General features: G+C 37.7%; 1 protein-coding gene across 1 annotated transcript in view; it reads right to left on the reverse strand.

The window, feature by feature from the left end:
- The window catches only part of FGD4 (FYVE, RhoGEF and PH domain containing 4), a 232883-nt gene that overhangs the window by 12634 nt on the left and 205358 nt on the right, over positions 1-14891 (reverse strand). Inside the window, exons 8-11 of the mRNA XM_052640307.1 lie at positions 14741-14879; positions 12401-12459; positions 11928-12074; positions 1360-1532 (exon numbers count right to left, since the gene is read on the reverse strand). Coding sequence (XP_052496267.1) covers positions 1360-1532; positions 11928-12074; positions 12401-12459; positions 14741-14879 — 518 coding nt within the window. The remainder of the gene's footprint in view (positions 1-1359; positions 1533-11927; positions 12075-12400; positions 12460-14740; positions 14880-14891) is intronic.

Raw genomic sequence — 14891 nt, forward strand, 5'->3', positions numbered from 1 at the left:
TACATTTGTTCTCGTAGGTTTGACAGCTGGGGTCCAAATCTCACCATGATAAAGTAGGAAAACTGTAACATTTAAGGCCAAGTCCTTCACCACTTTAACTCATGCTTGAAATTCCACCTCCTAATCCTCAGAGAACCCTCCTGGAAGCTCCCTAAGCAAAGCAGGTTCATTAAATATTTTCTGTGGAAAATCAAAGAACTGGCAAGGTATTTCTTCAAACTTTCCAGGTCTGACACATGTTTCATATCTGTATTCACCATTCCCTTGCTCCCTGGGCACAAATTCATACTAAAATAATTTATTCTCTTTTGAAAATATGAAGTTTAAGCTCGTACAGAGTTGTGTGTGCTAAGTCACTTCAGCTGTATCTGACTCTTTGTAACCCTATGGACTGTAGCCTGGCAAGTGCCTTACTAATAAGCACAAATATCTTGGATGAGTTCACGGGAGCAGCCAGAACCACACAGAAAGGAACACAAGGGCTCTCTGATTCTCCACAGGCTCTAAGGTATCAAAACTATTAGAGCTGGGATTAGTAGTTAATCTTCCGATCTGTACAGAACTTTTGGCCAATCTCAATTTTCACCATGCTTGGTCTTTATAGGATAAAAGGATGATAGTTTCTTAAAGCAGATATCTTAAGATCTGACAGCATTATGTTTTCTAGAGGTTCACACATGAGGTGGCTGTGATCTACTGCAGGTGGTTCTCAGGTTTTTGTTTTTTGTTTTTCTTTCCAAACATGGTTATGCTAGAAGGATGGATGCTAGATCTCTAGCTCTTTTCTCCTACTCAATAAAGCATATAAGAAGAGCCACCCCTTCCATAATTCCTGGTTGCAAAAGGCTACTAGTGCCCAAATGACCCTCTTTATGTATCATCAATTGTGGCAGGAGAATTAGCTTTTCCAAAATGCCTCCTCCAGTCATTCTCTAGACCAAAGTGCCATTAAGTCCTATGGATGCAGAGTCTCTGAAGGACAGATTGCTAAAGCTTCAACGTTTATCATGAAATAATAAACATCAATAAACATTTGTGAACCAAAAGGAAAGACGGAGGGGAAAATGGTTAGGAGAGACATTTTTCCTCCAAGACTTGAAACTTTGGCTTGAACGCAACAACTTCATTCTTTGCACCTTGTAAATCTCAACAGCCACATTAATTTATTGAATGTTTACTGTCTGAAAGATCGGTATCCTAGGTACCAGGAATCAAAAAGGAAGACAATTTTTGACTTTCAAGAGCTTACATCTTTCCATTTATGTTCAACCAAGCTTGGGAAAAGGCCTCAGAATTATTGTATCCTACGATTTAACCTGATGCTTTCGGAAAGTTGTGAGAAAGGAATGGTTCTCTTACCTGGCTTGCAGTTCCAGTGTTCTCTCTTTCCCAGATATCTGGAAAGTGTGTGGATATTCCTCATTGTGAGTCTCTATAATTTTCATTCCATCGATGCCTACCCTGGTTCGAACAGTGAACTTAGAGCCCACCAAGCTGAATTTTGGCACACAGTATAACAACATGTTGTTGAACTGCAAGAAAGAGGAATACACGTTAAAAAAACAGGAAAACAAGGTAGAGGAAAGTGACCAACATTGAAAGTAGCCCAAGACAAAAATTCCAGGGAATATCATGCTTTCTTTGTGAAAAAATTATTTCTATACTATAGAGCGTTTATGCTTATATCAAAATGATTAATTATAAAATATGTAGCATGTATTTTCCTTTGTTGGTTCATAAATATTTTGCTAATATTTAAGTAAATAAATCCTTTTATACTAGTAAGAAAATGAGTTAAAGAACTTAGGTTCAGTAACAATTTATTAAGGATCTTCTATATACCAGAAACTGAAGTTCTCAGCCACCTAAGTTGAAGCCCTTAGACAATAAAATTAATAATTGCTGTATCTCAGGCAACAAGTCTGTAATAGCTGTTAAAGGAAAAAAGCAATATTTAGCAATTATTTTTACCAATGTGCTTAATGTTAAGTTTATTATACAGAGTGAAGTAAGTCAGAAAGAGAAAGATAAATATCATTATTCTAATGCATATATATGGAATCTAGAAAAATGATACTGAAGAATTTATTTACAGGGCAGCAATGGAGAAACAGACATAGAGAATAGACTTATGGACATGGGGAGAGGGGAGAGGGTGAGATGTACAGAAAGAGTAACATGGAAACTTACAATGCCATATGTAAAACAGACAGCCAACAGGAATTTGCTGTATGGCTCAGAAAACTCAAACGGGGCTCTGTATCAAACTAGAGGAGTGGGAAGGGGAGGGAGATGGGAAGGAGGTTCAAAAGGGAGGGGATATATGTATACCTATGGCTGATTCATGTTGAGGTTTGGCAGAAAACAATGAAAGTCTGTAAAGCAATTATCCCTCAAATAAAAAATAAATAAACAATTTTAAAAAGTAGGTACATTATTCATTTAAATTTATTAGAGCATGGGTTAGAACAGTAAATCATCTGGAAAAAACAAAGTCACTGTTTTATATTGTCACCCATCTCCAATAAGAATTCATCATGTATGAATTAACAGAAAAGTCATCTATTTTAGTAAAAAGTCTTTACTTAAAATGAAGAATTTATTTTGAAACTGAATCAAATTACTGCCTCATTTCTAGTCAACAATGAATAGCTCCTGCTAATTACTACCAAGCAATGATTTGGGGAGGGCATTTAATTAACTTTTAAATATATTAAATTATGCAAAAGGATGAAAGTCTAAGTACCTAGATTAACTTGCAGGCAGATTACTAAAGAAGGTCCATAATTTTCTTCCTACTTCATATTTATTGTTTCTAACATTGTTTCTAAGATTAAATATATTTTTTATAAGACAAAAGCTACTGAGAACTTAACCTCTTATGTAACCTCTCATTCCTCAGGATCATTATCTGTAAAAGTCACAAGTTGCTGAGAGGATTAAATGAGGAATAATGTCCTGTTCTGCCAGGTCTTCTGTTTAGCTCCAAACATCAAAGAAATGTTGATGGATATTTAAAACATTTCAACATGTTTATGTGACAATGTCCACTGTACTCATTCTGAAAGTAAATTTTTTAACCCGTTGTTCCTCATACATTATTTTTAACTTTCTATGACCAGTGTCATAAATTTCATTTCCACACTGGATAATATGGAAATAAAAGGTAACCAAATAAATTTTTATCAGATATACCTAACTACAACACTTCAAATTCACATTTCTAGAAGGGAATAGAATCCATCTTTATCATTAACTGCCCACTATATTCTAAGTATGGCAATCACAGCCTCCTTGTAGTACACAAAATCTGGAGATCTGAAACTACTCTTAAAGGTTATCATCATCACTGCAGCTTGATTAAGGTAACACCTTGCTTGCTAACTGTTCATGTTACTATTTCTTTCTCTCTTCTATCAAGGCCTTCTCAGGAGGGGGTTTCGCAACATCTGAACAGTGTAGCAGGGCCACAAAGCAGCCACCAAAGTGGAGAGGACTCACACTTTCAAGACAGCAACAACAATCAAATTTTTCTGCAAACTGAGTGACAAATGTAAGTTAAGGAATGAAATTTCTGAGTTATCAGATACATACTCAAATGTGATGGATAAAGTTCGACAAAGTCTTATCATCTTATAGAAACACAAGCCCATGAATATGGAAGTTCTGAGCATTTGCTTTTGGTAGTTATGCTCACAAAAGATGACAGACTGTCTTATAATGATGTGCTTCTCTTTCCCTTTCATGCTTTCAGGATTATATTTCCCCTATTCTTCCTAAGTGGGACTTCACATTCTAAATTGTCAATATTATATATTAACCTTATATAAACTCAGGTTATAAGATACCTAATAAATACCCTTCTTCTTCTACTTAGAGGTGCAGGTGATAATGCTTACAAAGAAGTCCATGTCATATACATAGAAGAATTAAAGAGCTAGTCCTATTCCCTGTGTGAATCTTGCTTCTGTGGCAAAAGCCACCATCACCTTCTCTAGGTTTTTGCTAGGACTAAAAGAGGAAGTTATAACAACTGTAGGACCAAGTAGACTGACTTTCCCTTTCAGTGAAAGGGATTCTTTTTATTCCATGCCCATAGCTCAGAAGTAGTTACTGATAAAGCATTCTCTGGCTGGCAAGCTGTAGAAGAGCTAGACTGTGCCAAAACTTAGAAGAAAATCTCAATTTTATTAAAACAGTAGGGGGGTTTCACCTACTTGATCTTCAGTGTTCCTTGATTCTTTCAATTCTCTTAAAATATATTATCTGACTGAAACAATTCAATTTTATATCCCACTCATGACAGTTCATTAAAGTTTGCTTTAGAATGTAAAAATATAATGTTGGAGAAAAGTTCCAGTGCCTGGTCTATATTAAAGTTTTAAATTAGTCAAGAGAAAAATATATATATGTACATATATACATATATGTATGTGTGTGTATGTATGTATGTGTGTATATATATATATATATATATATATATATATATATATATATATAAAATGACTCAGTCAAAAGCTACAAGGAAATAAGGACTAGAACTCCAAAGAGCCAAGAATAAAATCTCTTATTCTATGGGAGAATTTAGTGGTTTCTTTAAGATGTCAGATGTGATTATTTACTCAATAGAGTACCCTACATTAACATCAATTCTCTTAAAATATATTATCTGACTGAAACAATTCAATTTTATATCCCACTCATGACAGTTCATTAAAGTTTGCTTTAGAATGTAAAAATATAATGTTGGAGAAAATTTCCAGTGCCTGGTCTATACTAAAGTTTTAAATTAGTCAAGAGAAAAAAATATATATGTACATATATACATATATGTATGTGTGTGTGTGTATATATATATATATTTATATATATATATAAAATGACTCAGTTAAAAGCTACAAGGAAATAAGGACTAGAACTCCAAAGAGCCAAGAATAAAATCTCTTATTCTATGGGAGAATTTAGTGGTTTCTTTAAGATGTCAGATGTGATTATTTACTCAATAGAGTGCCCTACATTAACGTGAAAAGCATAATGAGGAGGCAAGAAAACAATGCAAACACATGATGATCATTTGAAAGCTGAAATCAAATTTTAAATATAAATTTGGCTTTTCAGATTTACAAATGTAATATCTTCAGAGTAAGAAATAGAAAACTAGCCCTCATTTTACTTCTAGGAAAATAAAAAGTTACTTCTGAAGTCTCTGCTTTTTTATAAGAAAAGTAAGATACTCCATGGGAATAAATGTGTACTGCAGAGAAGAGAGATTCTATGACAAGTGCAGTACTAGAGGGGGAGGACTGAAAGAATGAACATCACAGGAAATGCTTCTAAGATGGTCTTCAAAAGATGGATAAGGCTTTCCTAAAATTTCTCCTGTAGAACTTCATTCTCCCAGAAGGAGAATGACATGTTTGATAACTTATAATAACTGGAACAAGAGAGGTACTTTCACGTGCTTTCCTCAAAGTCACTACTGCTGCATCCCCTTAAGGCTCTTAGCCACCTGTGCTCCAAACAGCTTCTTATACTGGCTCTGTATTAGGGTATTCAATCCAAAACTATTTCCACAATAATTCTCAAATGTGAACATTAAACCAAGACCACTGGCAGACATAGAGCTTAAAGTTTAACTACAGAAACTGTAACACTAACGTTGAAGAGGGGGAAGGCCGGGAGAAATATCAATAACCTCAGATATGCAGATGACACCACCCTTATGGCAGAAAATGAAGAGGAGCTAAAAAGCCTCTTGATGAAAGTGAAAGAGGAGAGCGAAAAAGTTGGCTTAAAGCTCAACATTAAGAAAACAAAGATCATGGCATCCGGTCCCATCACTTCATGGGAAATAGATGGGGAAACACTGAAAACAGTGTCAGACTTTATTTTGGGGGGCTCCAAAATCACTGCAGATGGTGATTGCAGCCATGAAATTAAAAGACTCTCACTCCTTGGAAGAAAAGTTATGACCAACCTAGATAGTATATTCAAAAGCAGAGACATTACTTTGCCGACTAAGGTCCGTCAAGTCAAGGCTATGGTTTTTCCTGTGGTCATGTATGGATGTGAGAGTTGGACTGTGAGGAGGCTGAGTGCCGAAGAATTGATGCTTTTGAACTGTGGTGTTGGAGAAGACTCTTGAGAGTCCCTTGGACTGCAAGGAGATCCAACCAGTCCATTCTGAAGGGGATCAACCTTGGGATTTCTTTGGAAGGACTGATGCTGAAGCTGAAACTCCAGTACTTTGGCCACCTCATCCAAAGAGTTGACTCATTGGAAAAGACTCTGATGCTGGGAGGGATTGGGGGCAGGAGGAGAAGGGGACGACAGAGGATGAGATGGCTGGATGGCATCATTGACTCGATGGACGTGAGTCTGAGTGAACTCTGGGAGTTGGTGATGGACAGGGAGGCCTGGCATGCTGTGATTCATGGGGTCGCAAAGAGTTGGACACGACTGAGCGACTGAAATGAACTGAACCTAAAGGTAAAGACAAACGGAAGACACTGACTACCAGGCATTTTGCCCGGAAAATATATTAAGCATGTCTTTTTAATGTGGATTTCTGATGCTCTGACATTTCGGGGCCCTGCTGACACTGGAGGACTGCCCGCTCTCAGTCAGTCAGTTCAGTCGCTCAGTCGTGTCCGACTCTTTGCGACCCCATGCACCGCAGCATGCCAGGCCTCCCTGTCCATCACCAACTCCTGGAGTCTACCCAAACCCATGTCCATTGAGTCAGTGATGCCATCCAACCATCTCATCCTCTGCCGTCCCCTTCTCCTCCTGCCCTCAATCTTTTCCAGCATCAGGGTCTTTTCAAATGAGTCAGCTCTTCGCATCAGGTGGCCAAAGTATTGGAGTTTCAGCTTCAACATCAGTCCTTCCAGTGAACACCCAGGACTGACTGCCTTTAGGATGGACTGGTTCAATCTCCTTGTAGTCCAAGGGACTCTCAAGAGTCTTCTCCAACGTCACAGTTCAAATGCATCAATTCTTCTGTGCTCAGCTTTCTTTAGTCCAACTCTCACATCCATACATGACTACTGGAAAAACCACAGAGACTTGACTAGACAGACCTTTGTTGACAAAGTAATATCTCTGCTTTTTAATATGCTGTCTAGGTTGGTCATAACTTTCCTTCTAAGGAGTAAGTGTCTTTTAATTTCATGGCTGCAATCACCATCTGCAGTGATTTTGGAGCCCCCCAAAATAAAGTCTGTCACTGTTTCCCCATCTATTTGCCATGAAGTGATACTCCCTCTCAGGACTACTCAATTCTGAGACAGTGAGTGACTCACGTGCAAGGATAACTTTAAACTAACAGACCCAGAGTCCACACCCCAACCACCTTCTCTATTGAGTTCTTATACTTTGGGCCAGTATTCCCCTTTTCCAAGAACCCTAAGGCTAGGTACCAGGCAACAGTCCCTGTGCTCCACAGCCTAATGAAATGATTTAAACCAGTAAATTCTATGCATGTTTTCCCTGCCTTGCCTATTCCTTCTTGCAGAAACCAAACTAAAAGTTCTTGCCCACATGTTCTGCTTGCTCCCTCTGCCTTCTACCAACCTTGGTGCTTTTTCATGAAGCCCTTGGTGTGGCGTTCCTCCGCCTTTTGGGATCTGTGGGTATAACTATCTTTCCAATGGCAATCATCTCCTGATGTGTTGGCTGCACCATATCCGAATAACCAAACCTATATTTCTAAGTAAATAGCTCTCTGAACCCTAATAGAATATTACAAGTCCCTGATTTACATTTAGGTCTCTATAAAACCTCTGAAAGGTGAAGTTCTTCTTTTGAGCCCAAATGAAGATTTTTTATAGGTAATTTGGAAACTATCTATAAAAATTATGCTATGAGATATAATTCAAAAAACCCTTTTAAAAAGTATAATTCATGGTTTTTATATAGCTGTAAGTTGTGCAACCATCACCACTAATTTCAGAACACTTTATGACTCTAAACAGATATCCTGTGCCTATTTCCTCTCCCCACCAGCCCAAGGCTACCACCACTTACTTTCTGTAGGTAGTAAGTAATATTCTAGACATTTCATATAAATGAAATCATATCATACAATGTGGCCTTTTGTGAGTGGCTTATTTCACTTACACAATGTTTCAAAGTTTATCCACATAGCATATATTAGTATTTTATTCTATTTTACTGCCATATAATATTCCAGTGAATAGGTATACCAAATTGTTTATCTGTTCATCAATTGATGAACATTTAGGTTGTTTCTACTTTGGGGCTGTAATAAATAATTTTGCTAAGAACATTCATGTACAAATTTTGTGTGGGCATGTTTTCAATTTTCTTGAGCTTTATAAACTTGAACTAGAAATGTTGGATCGCCTGGTGACCAAATGTTCTTTTTTAAAAATGAGAGATATCATGAACACCCTCTGCATGACAGTTAGTTTCTATAAATTTGTCTTTCAAGGGAAGCTGCAATCAGAATCCTCTAGTCCCCAACAACTCATACTAAGGCTCGTGACATGACTGCCATGCAGCAGAAAAGTCAGACATGACTAACATCCTGAGAATGTGTCATGTGACAGTCACAGGGCAGCCTCTTTATCAATGTAACTGTTTCTTTGCCTAGGATAACAATCACAGAAATAGCTAAAATTTACTGAGCTATTATTCAATTATTCAAGGTTAGTTTATTATTAAACATTGTTAGCTGTTATGATTATTATTGTATCATTAGATATAGAAAGGAACTGGAATTAATAGAGACTAAAATATAAAGGCCTGGATGCCCCAAGAAGAGCACTTATTGTCAGTAAGTCCTAGCTCAGTTCAGTTCAGTCACTCAGTCGTGTCTGACTCTTTGCGACCTCATGAACCACAGCATGCCAGGCCTGCCTGTCCGTCACCAACAACCGGAGTCCACTCAAACCCATGTCCAGCGAGTCAGTGATGCCATTCAACCATCTCATCCTCTGTCGTCCCCTTCTCCTCTTGCCTTCAATCTTTCCCAGCATCAGGGTTTTTCCAATGAGTCAGTTCTTCCCATCAGGTGGCCAAAGAATTGGAGCTTCAGCTTTAGCATAGTCCTTCCAATGATATTCAGGAATAATTTCCTGTAGAAGTGACTGGTTTGATCTCCTTGCAGTCCAAGGGACTCTCAAGAGTCTTCTCCAACACCACAGTTCAAAAGCATCAATTCTTTGATGCTCAGCTTTCATATGGTCCAACTCTCACATCCATACACGACTACTGGAAAAGCCATAGCTTTGACTAGATGGACCTTTGTTGGCAAAGTAATGTCTCAGTTTTTGAATATGCTGTCTAGGTTGGTCATAGCTTTTCTTCCAAGGGGCAAGCGTCTTTTAATTTCATGGCTGCAATCACCATCTGCAGAGATTTTGGAGCCCAAGAAAATAAAGTCTGTCACTGTTTCCTCCCTTTTTTGCCATGAAGTGATGGGACCGGATGCCACAATCTTCGTTTTTTGAATGTTGAGTTTTAAGCCAGCTTTTTCACTCTCCTCTTTCATTTTCATCAAGAGGTTCTTTAATTCCTCTTTGCTTTCTGCCATAAGTGTGGTATCATCTGCATATCTGAGATGACTGATATTTCTCCTAGCAATCTGAATTCCAGCTTGTGCTTCATCCAGCCCAGCATTTTGCATGACCATCACCTCCACTAGCTTTGCTCATAGTGATGCTTTCTAAGGCCCACTTGACCTCACACTCGAAGATTTCTGGCTCTAGGTGAGTGATCACACAATCATGGTTATCTGGGTCACTAATAACTTTTTTCTATAGTTCTTCTGTGTATTCTTACCACCTCTTTCCATTATCTTCTGTTAGGTCCATACCATTTGTCTTTTATTGTGCCCATCTCTGCATGAAGATGCTTCCCTAATAGCTCAGTTGGTAAAGAACCCACCTGCAATGCAGGCAACTCCAGTTCAATTCCTGGGTGGGGAAGATCCGCTGGAGAAGGGACATGCTACCCACTCCAGTATTGTGGCCTGGAGAATTCCATGGACTGTATAGTCCATGGGGTTGCAAAGAGTTGGACACAACAGAGTGATTTTCACTTTCGCTTTGCATGAAATGTTCCCGTTATCTCTAATATTCTTGAAGAGACCTCTAGTCTTTCCCATTCTATTGTTTTCCTTTATTTCTTTGCATTGATTACTTAGGAAGGCTTGTTATCTCTCCTTGCTATTATTTGAAACTCTGCATTCAAATGGGTATATCCTTCATTTTTTCCTTTGCCTTTAGCATCTCTTCTTTTCTCAGCTATTTGTAAAGCCTCCTCAGACAAACAGTTTGGTTTTTTGCATTTCTTCTTCTTGGTGATGGTTTTAATCACTGCCTTCTATACAATGTTATGAACCTCTGTCCATCATTCTTTAGGCACTCTATCACGTCTAATTCCTTGAATCTATTTGTCACTTCCACTGTATAATCATAAGGGATTTGATTTAGTTCATACCTAAATGGTCTAGTGGCTTTCCCTACTTTCTTCAGTTTAAGTCTGAATTCTGCAATAAGGATTTCATGATCTGAGCCACAGGCAACTCCCAGTCTTGTATTTGCTGACTGTATAGCGCTTCTCCATCTTCGGCTGCAAAGAATATAATCAATCTAATTTCGGTGTTAGTGATATCCATGTGTAGAGTCTTCTCTTGTGTTGTTGGAAGAGGGCGTTTTGTATGACCAGTGTGTTCTCTTCACAAAACTGTTAGACTTTGCCCTACTTCATTTTGTACCCCAAGGCCAAACTTACCTGTTACTCTGGGTATCTCTTAACTACCTGCTTTTGCATTCCAGTCCCCTATGATGAAAAGGACATCTTTTTGATACTAGTTCTAGAAGGTCTTGTAGGTCTTCATAGAACCGTTCAACTTCAACTTCTTTGGCATTAGTGGTTGAGACATAGACTTGGATTACTGTGATACTGAATGGTTTGCATTGGAAATGAACAAAAATCATTCTGCCATTTTTAAGATTGCATCCGAGTACTGCATTTTGGACTCTGGTTGACTATGAGGGCTACTCCATTTCTTCTAAGGGATTCGTGCCCCCAGTAACAGATATAATGGTCATCTGAACTAAATTCATCTATTCTGGTCCATTTTAGTTCTCTGATTCCTAAAATGTCTTGCCATGTCCTGCTTGACCACTTCTAATTTACCTTGATTCATGGACCTAACATTCCATGTTCCTATGCTATATTGAGCTTTACAACATCGGACTTTACTTCCATCACCAGTCACATTCACAGCTGGGTGTTGTTTTTGCTTTGGCTTCATCTCTTCATTCTTTCTGGAGTTATTTATCCACTCATCTCCAGTAGCATATTGGGCACTTACTGACCTGGGGAGTCCATCTTTCAGTGTCATATCTTTTTGCCTTTTCCTACTTACTGTTCATGGGGTTCTCAAGGCAGGAATACCGAAGTGGTTTGCCATTCCTTCTCCAGGAAGTTCTAGACTAATTGTCATTTCCAGGAAGTTAAGAGAGGGACAGGGAGTGACTACAGTGAAAAAGAACTATGTAGCAAACTCATGTACTTTTACATAGACATTTGAAGCACAAGTTTTACAACTTTGTCTATATATTTCTTTAAACAAAAATAAAATAGTGATTCTCCACGTATACACTGATGCCTATGATCTTCAAGGAAACATTAAATTTATCTTCACTATGTGTTACTGAAATAAATTACACATGATAAGTACACAAAAAAATACTTCAAAAACAGATTTGTGTCCTTCAAAGAACAAGTTTCAGTTACTATGGACATTCCCTGATGTGGAATCCAGACAGTACTGACTAAATCAGATTAGAAATAATTGCTTAGGTGAGCAAGCAAGTGCCCTTCTTTTCCAAGATACATATAACAGTGTTATAAGGTATTCTTATGTGACTTCCTCATACTACAAAACTCACTAAGAAAAGGTAGCGTTCTTGTGCTGATGTGTTCCGAGCAGCTAGTTTGAGGATCTGTCCGTCTTTTATTAATTCATTTGAAGGATTTACAATGTCTTCTTCTTCTCCCAACATTTCATAAATCTCTAAGAGTTTCTTTAGGTTTTCCTAGGAAATTAAAACAAAACATAGCAAGATCAAATATAAGGAGGTTTCATCTTAATGCCTTTAATCAATGACCGCAGCTAAAATATACACAGTTCAGAAAGGATTGGAACTAAGCATAAGCTTAAGTATAAAGATCAGTTAAGAGCAAATTAAAACCTGGGAGAAGAGGGAAGAGGATAATCACAGATAGTTCTAAACACTTTATAAACAATATTTTTTGTTCACTTGTGTCAATTCATTTTGGTCCAAAACTGTAGATAATATTAGACTACATTATTAACAATTATCTAACTAAAAGATTCCCATTTCCTCTGAAAACTACTTACCATTTTTCTTATTGCACTATTAGAATGGCTTGCTGCTGTAGATATAATTTCAAGTGATTCTAAACAGGAAAAAAGAAAAGTAAATATATGTTGTCCTTTTTACATTACTAGATAGCTGAGTAATATATAGCATAATAAGGAATCTGAGACCAAAGACATACAATAAAAGCAGGGGCAATTTCCATTTACAAATTGGATACTTCCAAAGTTCATTTGTAAGCACATGATTTGGAATTTGAAAGGTATTTACTCATAAAAAGTCATATACAGTGACTAGGCTCACAGGTACATTTAATTCATTAGGAATCTTCAAAATAGCAAACATCATGACAATAGCTCACTACAAGGCGCTTTGTCAGGCGTGTTCATATATATTGTGTCAATTCATTTTTATGCAACCCTGAATGGAAAATACATAAGCTTCATTTGGCAGATGAAGGAAGTAGAGAGTGATGTTCCTTGGGTAGGGTCACAGATTATGATACTGAAGGGCTACATTTGAAACTAAGTCTTCTGACTCAAAAGCTCTACATTTCAGCAGTAGTAAGTATTTAACTAGTTTTACAAGTAAATTAACCAACAAACATAATCAGTTTTCTCTGGGAAAACACACTCACAGTTCTAATCTAGGTGAAAGAGAATTTTCTGATGCCAATGTCGATGGAAGGTTTTATTGCTAGGGCAAGTGGTAGTAAGAGATGGGAATGGGGAAGGTAGGAGCTCCAGGACTACTGGTGAAGAGAGGTCGAAGGTGGAAGCTGAGGCTTCCTGCTGGGTTAACCTGAGGGAACGTTCTCAATCCTCCATCATGCCCTGCTCTCCTCCTTTCTTTTCTATCTTATGAATGCTGGTTGTATTAATTCTGGTATCACAACAACCTCATCATTCTGAATCAACTTTTCTGTCTTCTTTGTTCTACTGCTGAACAAAATGCACTTTTGCTGCTTTCCCTTCTACTTTTAGGTTTCTAAAAGTATTTCCGTGTTTCCTTAGAATGTTAGTATAAGTAGTAATGGGAAATCAAAGAGCAATAAAATACCCTATTATGTTGCTGACTTTCTCATTTTGGAGAGGGGGGAGGTGGTGCGGGGACCACCAGCCCCTACCCCTCTCACTGCACAGTCTTTTTTTTCTATTTTTAAATTTTTATTTATTTAATTATTTTTCGGCTGCCCTGGGTCTTTGTTTTTGTGTGCAAGATTTCTCTAGTTGCAGCAATCAGGGGCTACTCTTTGTTGTGCTGTATGGGTTTCTCACTTCTGTGGCTTCTCTTGTTTGTGGAACATGAGCTCTATGGTGCATGGCTAAGTAGTTGTGGCTTACACGTTCCACAGTTGTGGTACACAGGCTTAGTTGCTCTGCAGCACGGGGAATCGTCCCAGGCAAGAGATCAAAACTGTATCCCCTGCATTGGCAGGTGAATTCTTAACTACTGGACCATCAGATAATTTCAACTTTCTCACTTTTGACATAGGTATCTTAGCACAAGTCTAAGCCTTTGAATATAGAAGAAAAGGAATTTTTATTTAAATTTTAGAGAATTATCCTGATTTGGGCAATTCAGTACATTCCATATAGGATCCCAGGTAGAGGGAGACAAGTTAAGATGGGCTGGGGCTACTGCCCAAGAGACTAGTCTGAGAAGTAGCAATAGTAATCCAACTTCCAATCTTACCACTAGTTCTGCTGGTTTTAGTAGCAGTTGTAGTACATGTTGATTACCAATCCAAGTAAAATTTTCATTCTACACAGTTAACTGATTTTTTCAAAAGTATACAAGAAAACAAATATCTTATTGAAATGCTTAGGTCCTAAAAAGTCTTTCATTATGATCTAATTAAAAAAAAAGATAATGAGTAGAACAGGAATAAAGGTTTCTCACGGAAAATGCTGACACTAAACAGCATTATTTTCTCTTCTATCTTAGTAAAAAGTAGAGAGAAATCACTTTGCTTAAGCTATTTTTAAATAGTAAATGTCATCTTAGTTTTCTTGGTATATATCTACCCCCCTAATTAACCAGCAGCACTAGTAATTCTGAATGGTTGTATTCTTCCTGTGAGAAGGTAATTGTGTATTGCTTTTCCAGATGTCTCTAAGACTACAGTTTTATATTTCAGAGTTAATCACTAATGTGAAACCAGCATGAGAAATGTGATTTGCATTGCTCTAAACCTATGATTTGGGCTCAAAAGTGCTTGCCTAATTGAGGTGTTAATAACAATTTCCAGTGAGGTTATTTTCTGGCACCAATATTTTACTAAAGTGGCTTCTACTTCACTTTGAAATCACAATGCTACTTGGCCATTAAATTATCCCATAATGGAAGGGGGGATTTACTTTTAGCATCATTCCAGTCCGGAGAATCAGGGGGCAATTTCCTTAGGTAGTCCTTAAGGAGCATCTCATACCGGGGAATGCGCTGAACAGGTTCTAGCATGTGATGCTGCAAAGTCAAGCTCCCACAGACCTTCTGTTTCTGTAATGAGAA

This window comes from Budorcas taxicolor, chromosome 5 (assembly GCF_023091745.1).
Source record: "Budorcas taxicolor isolate Tak-1 chromosome 5, Takin1.1, whole genome shotgun sequence".
NCBI classification, from domain to species: domain Eukaryota; kingdom Metazoa; phylum Chordata; class Mammalia; order Artiodactyla; family Bovidae; genus Budorcas; species Budorcas taxicolor.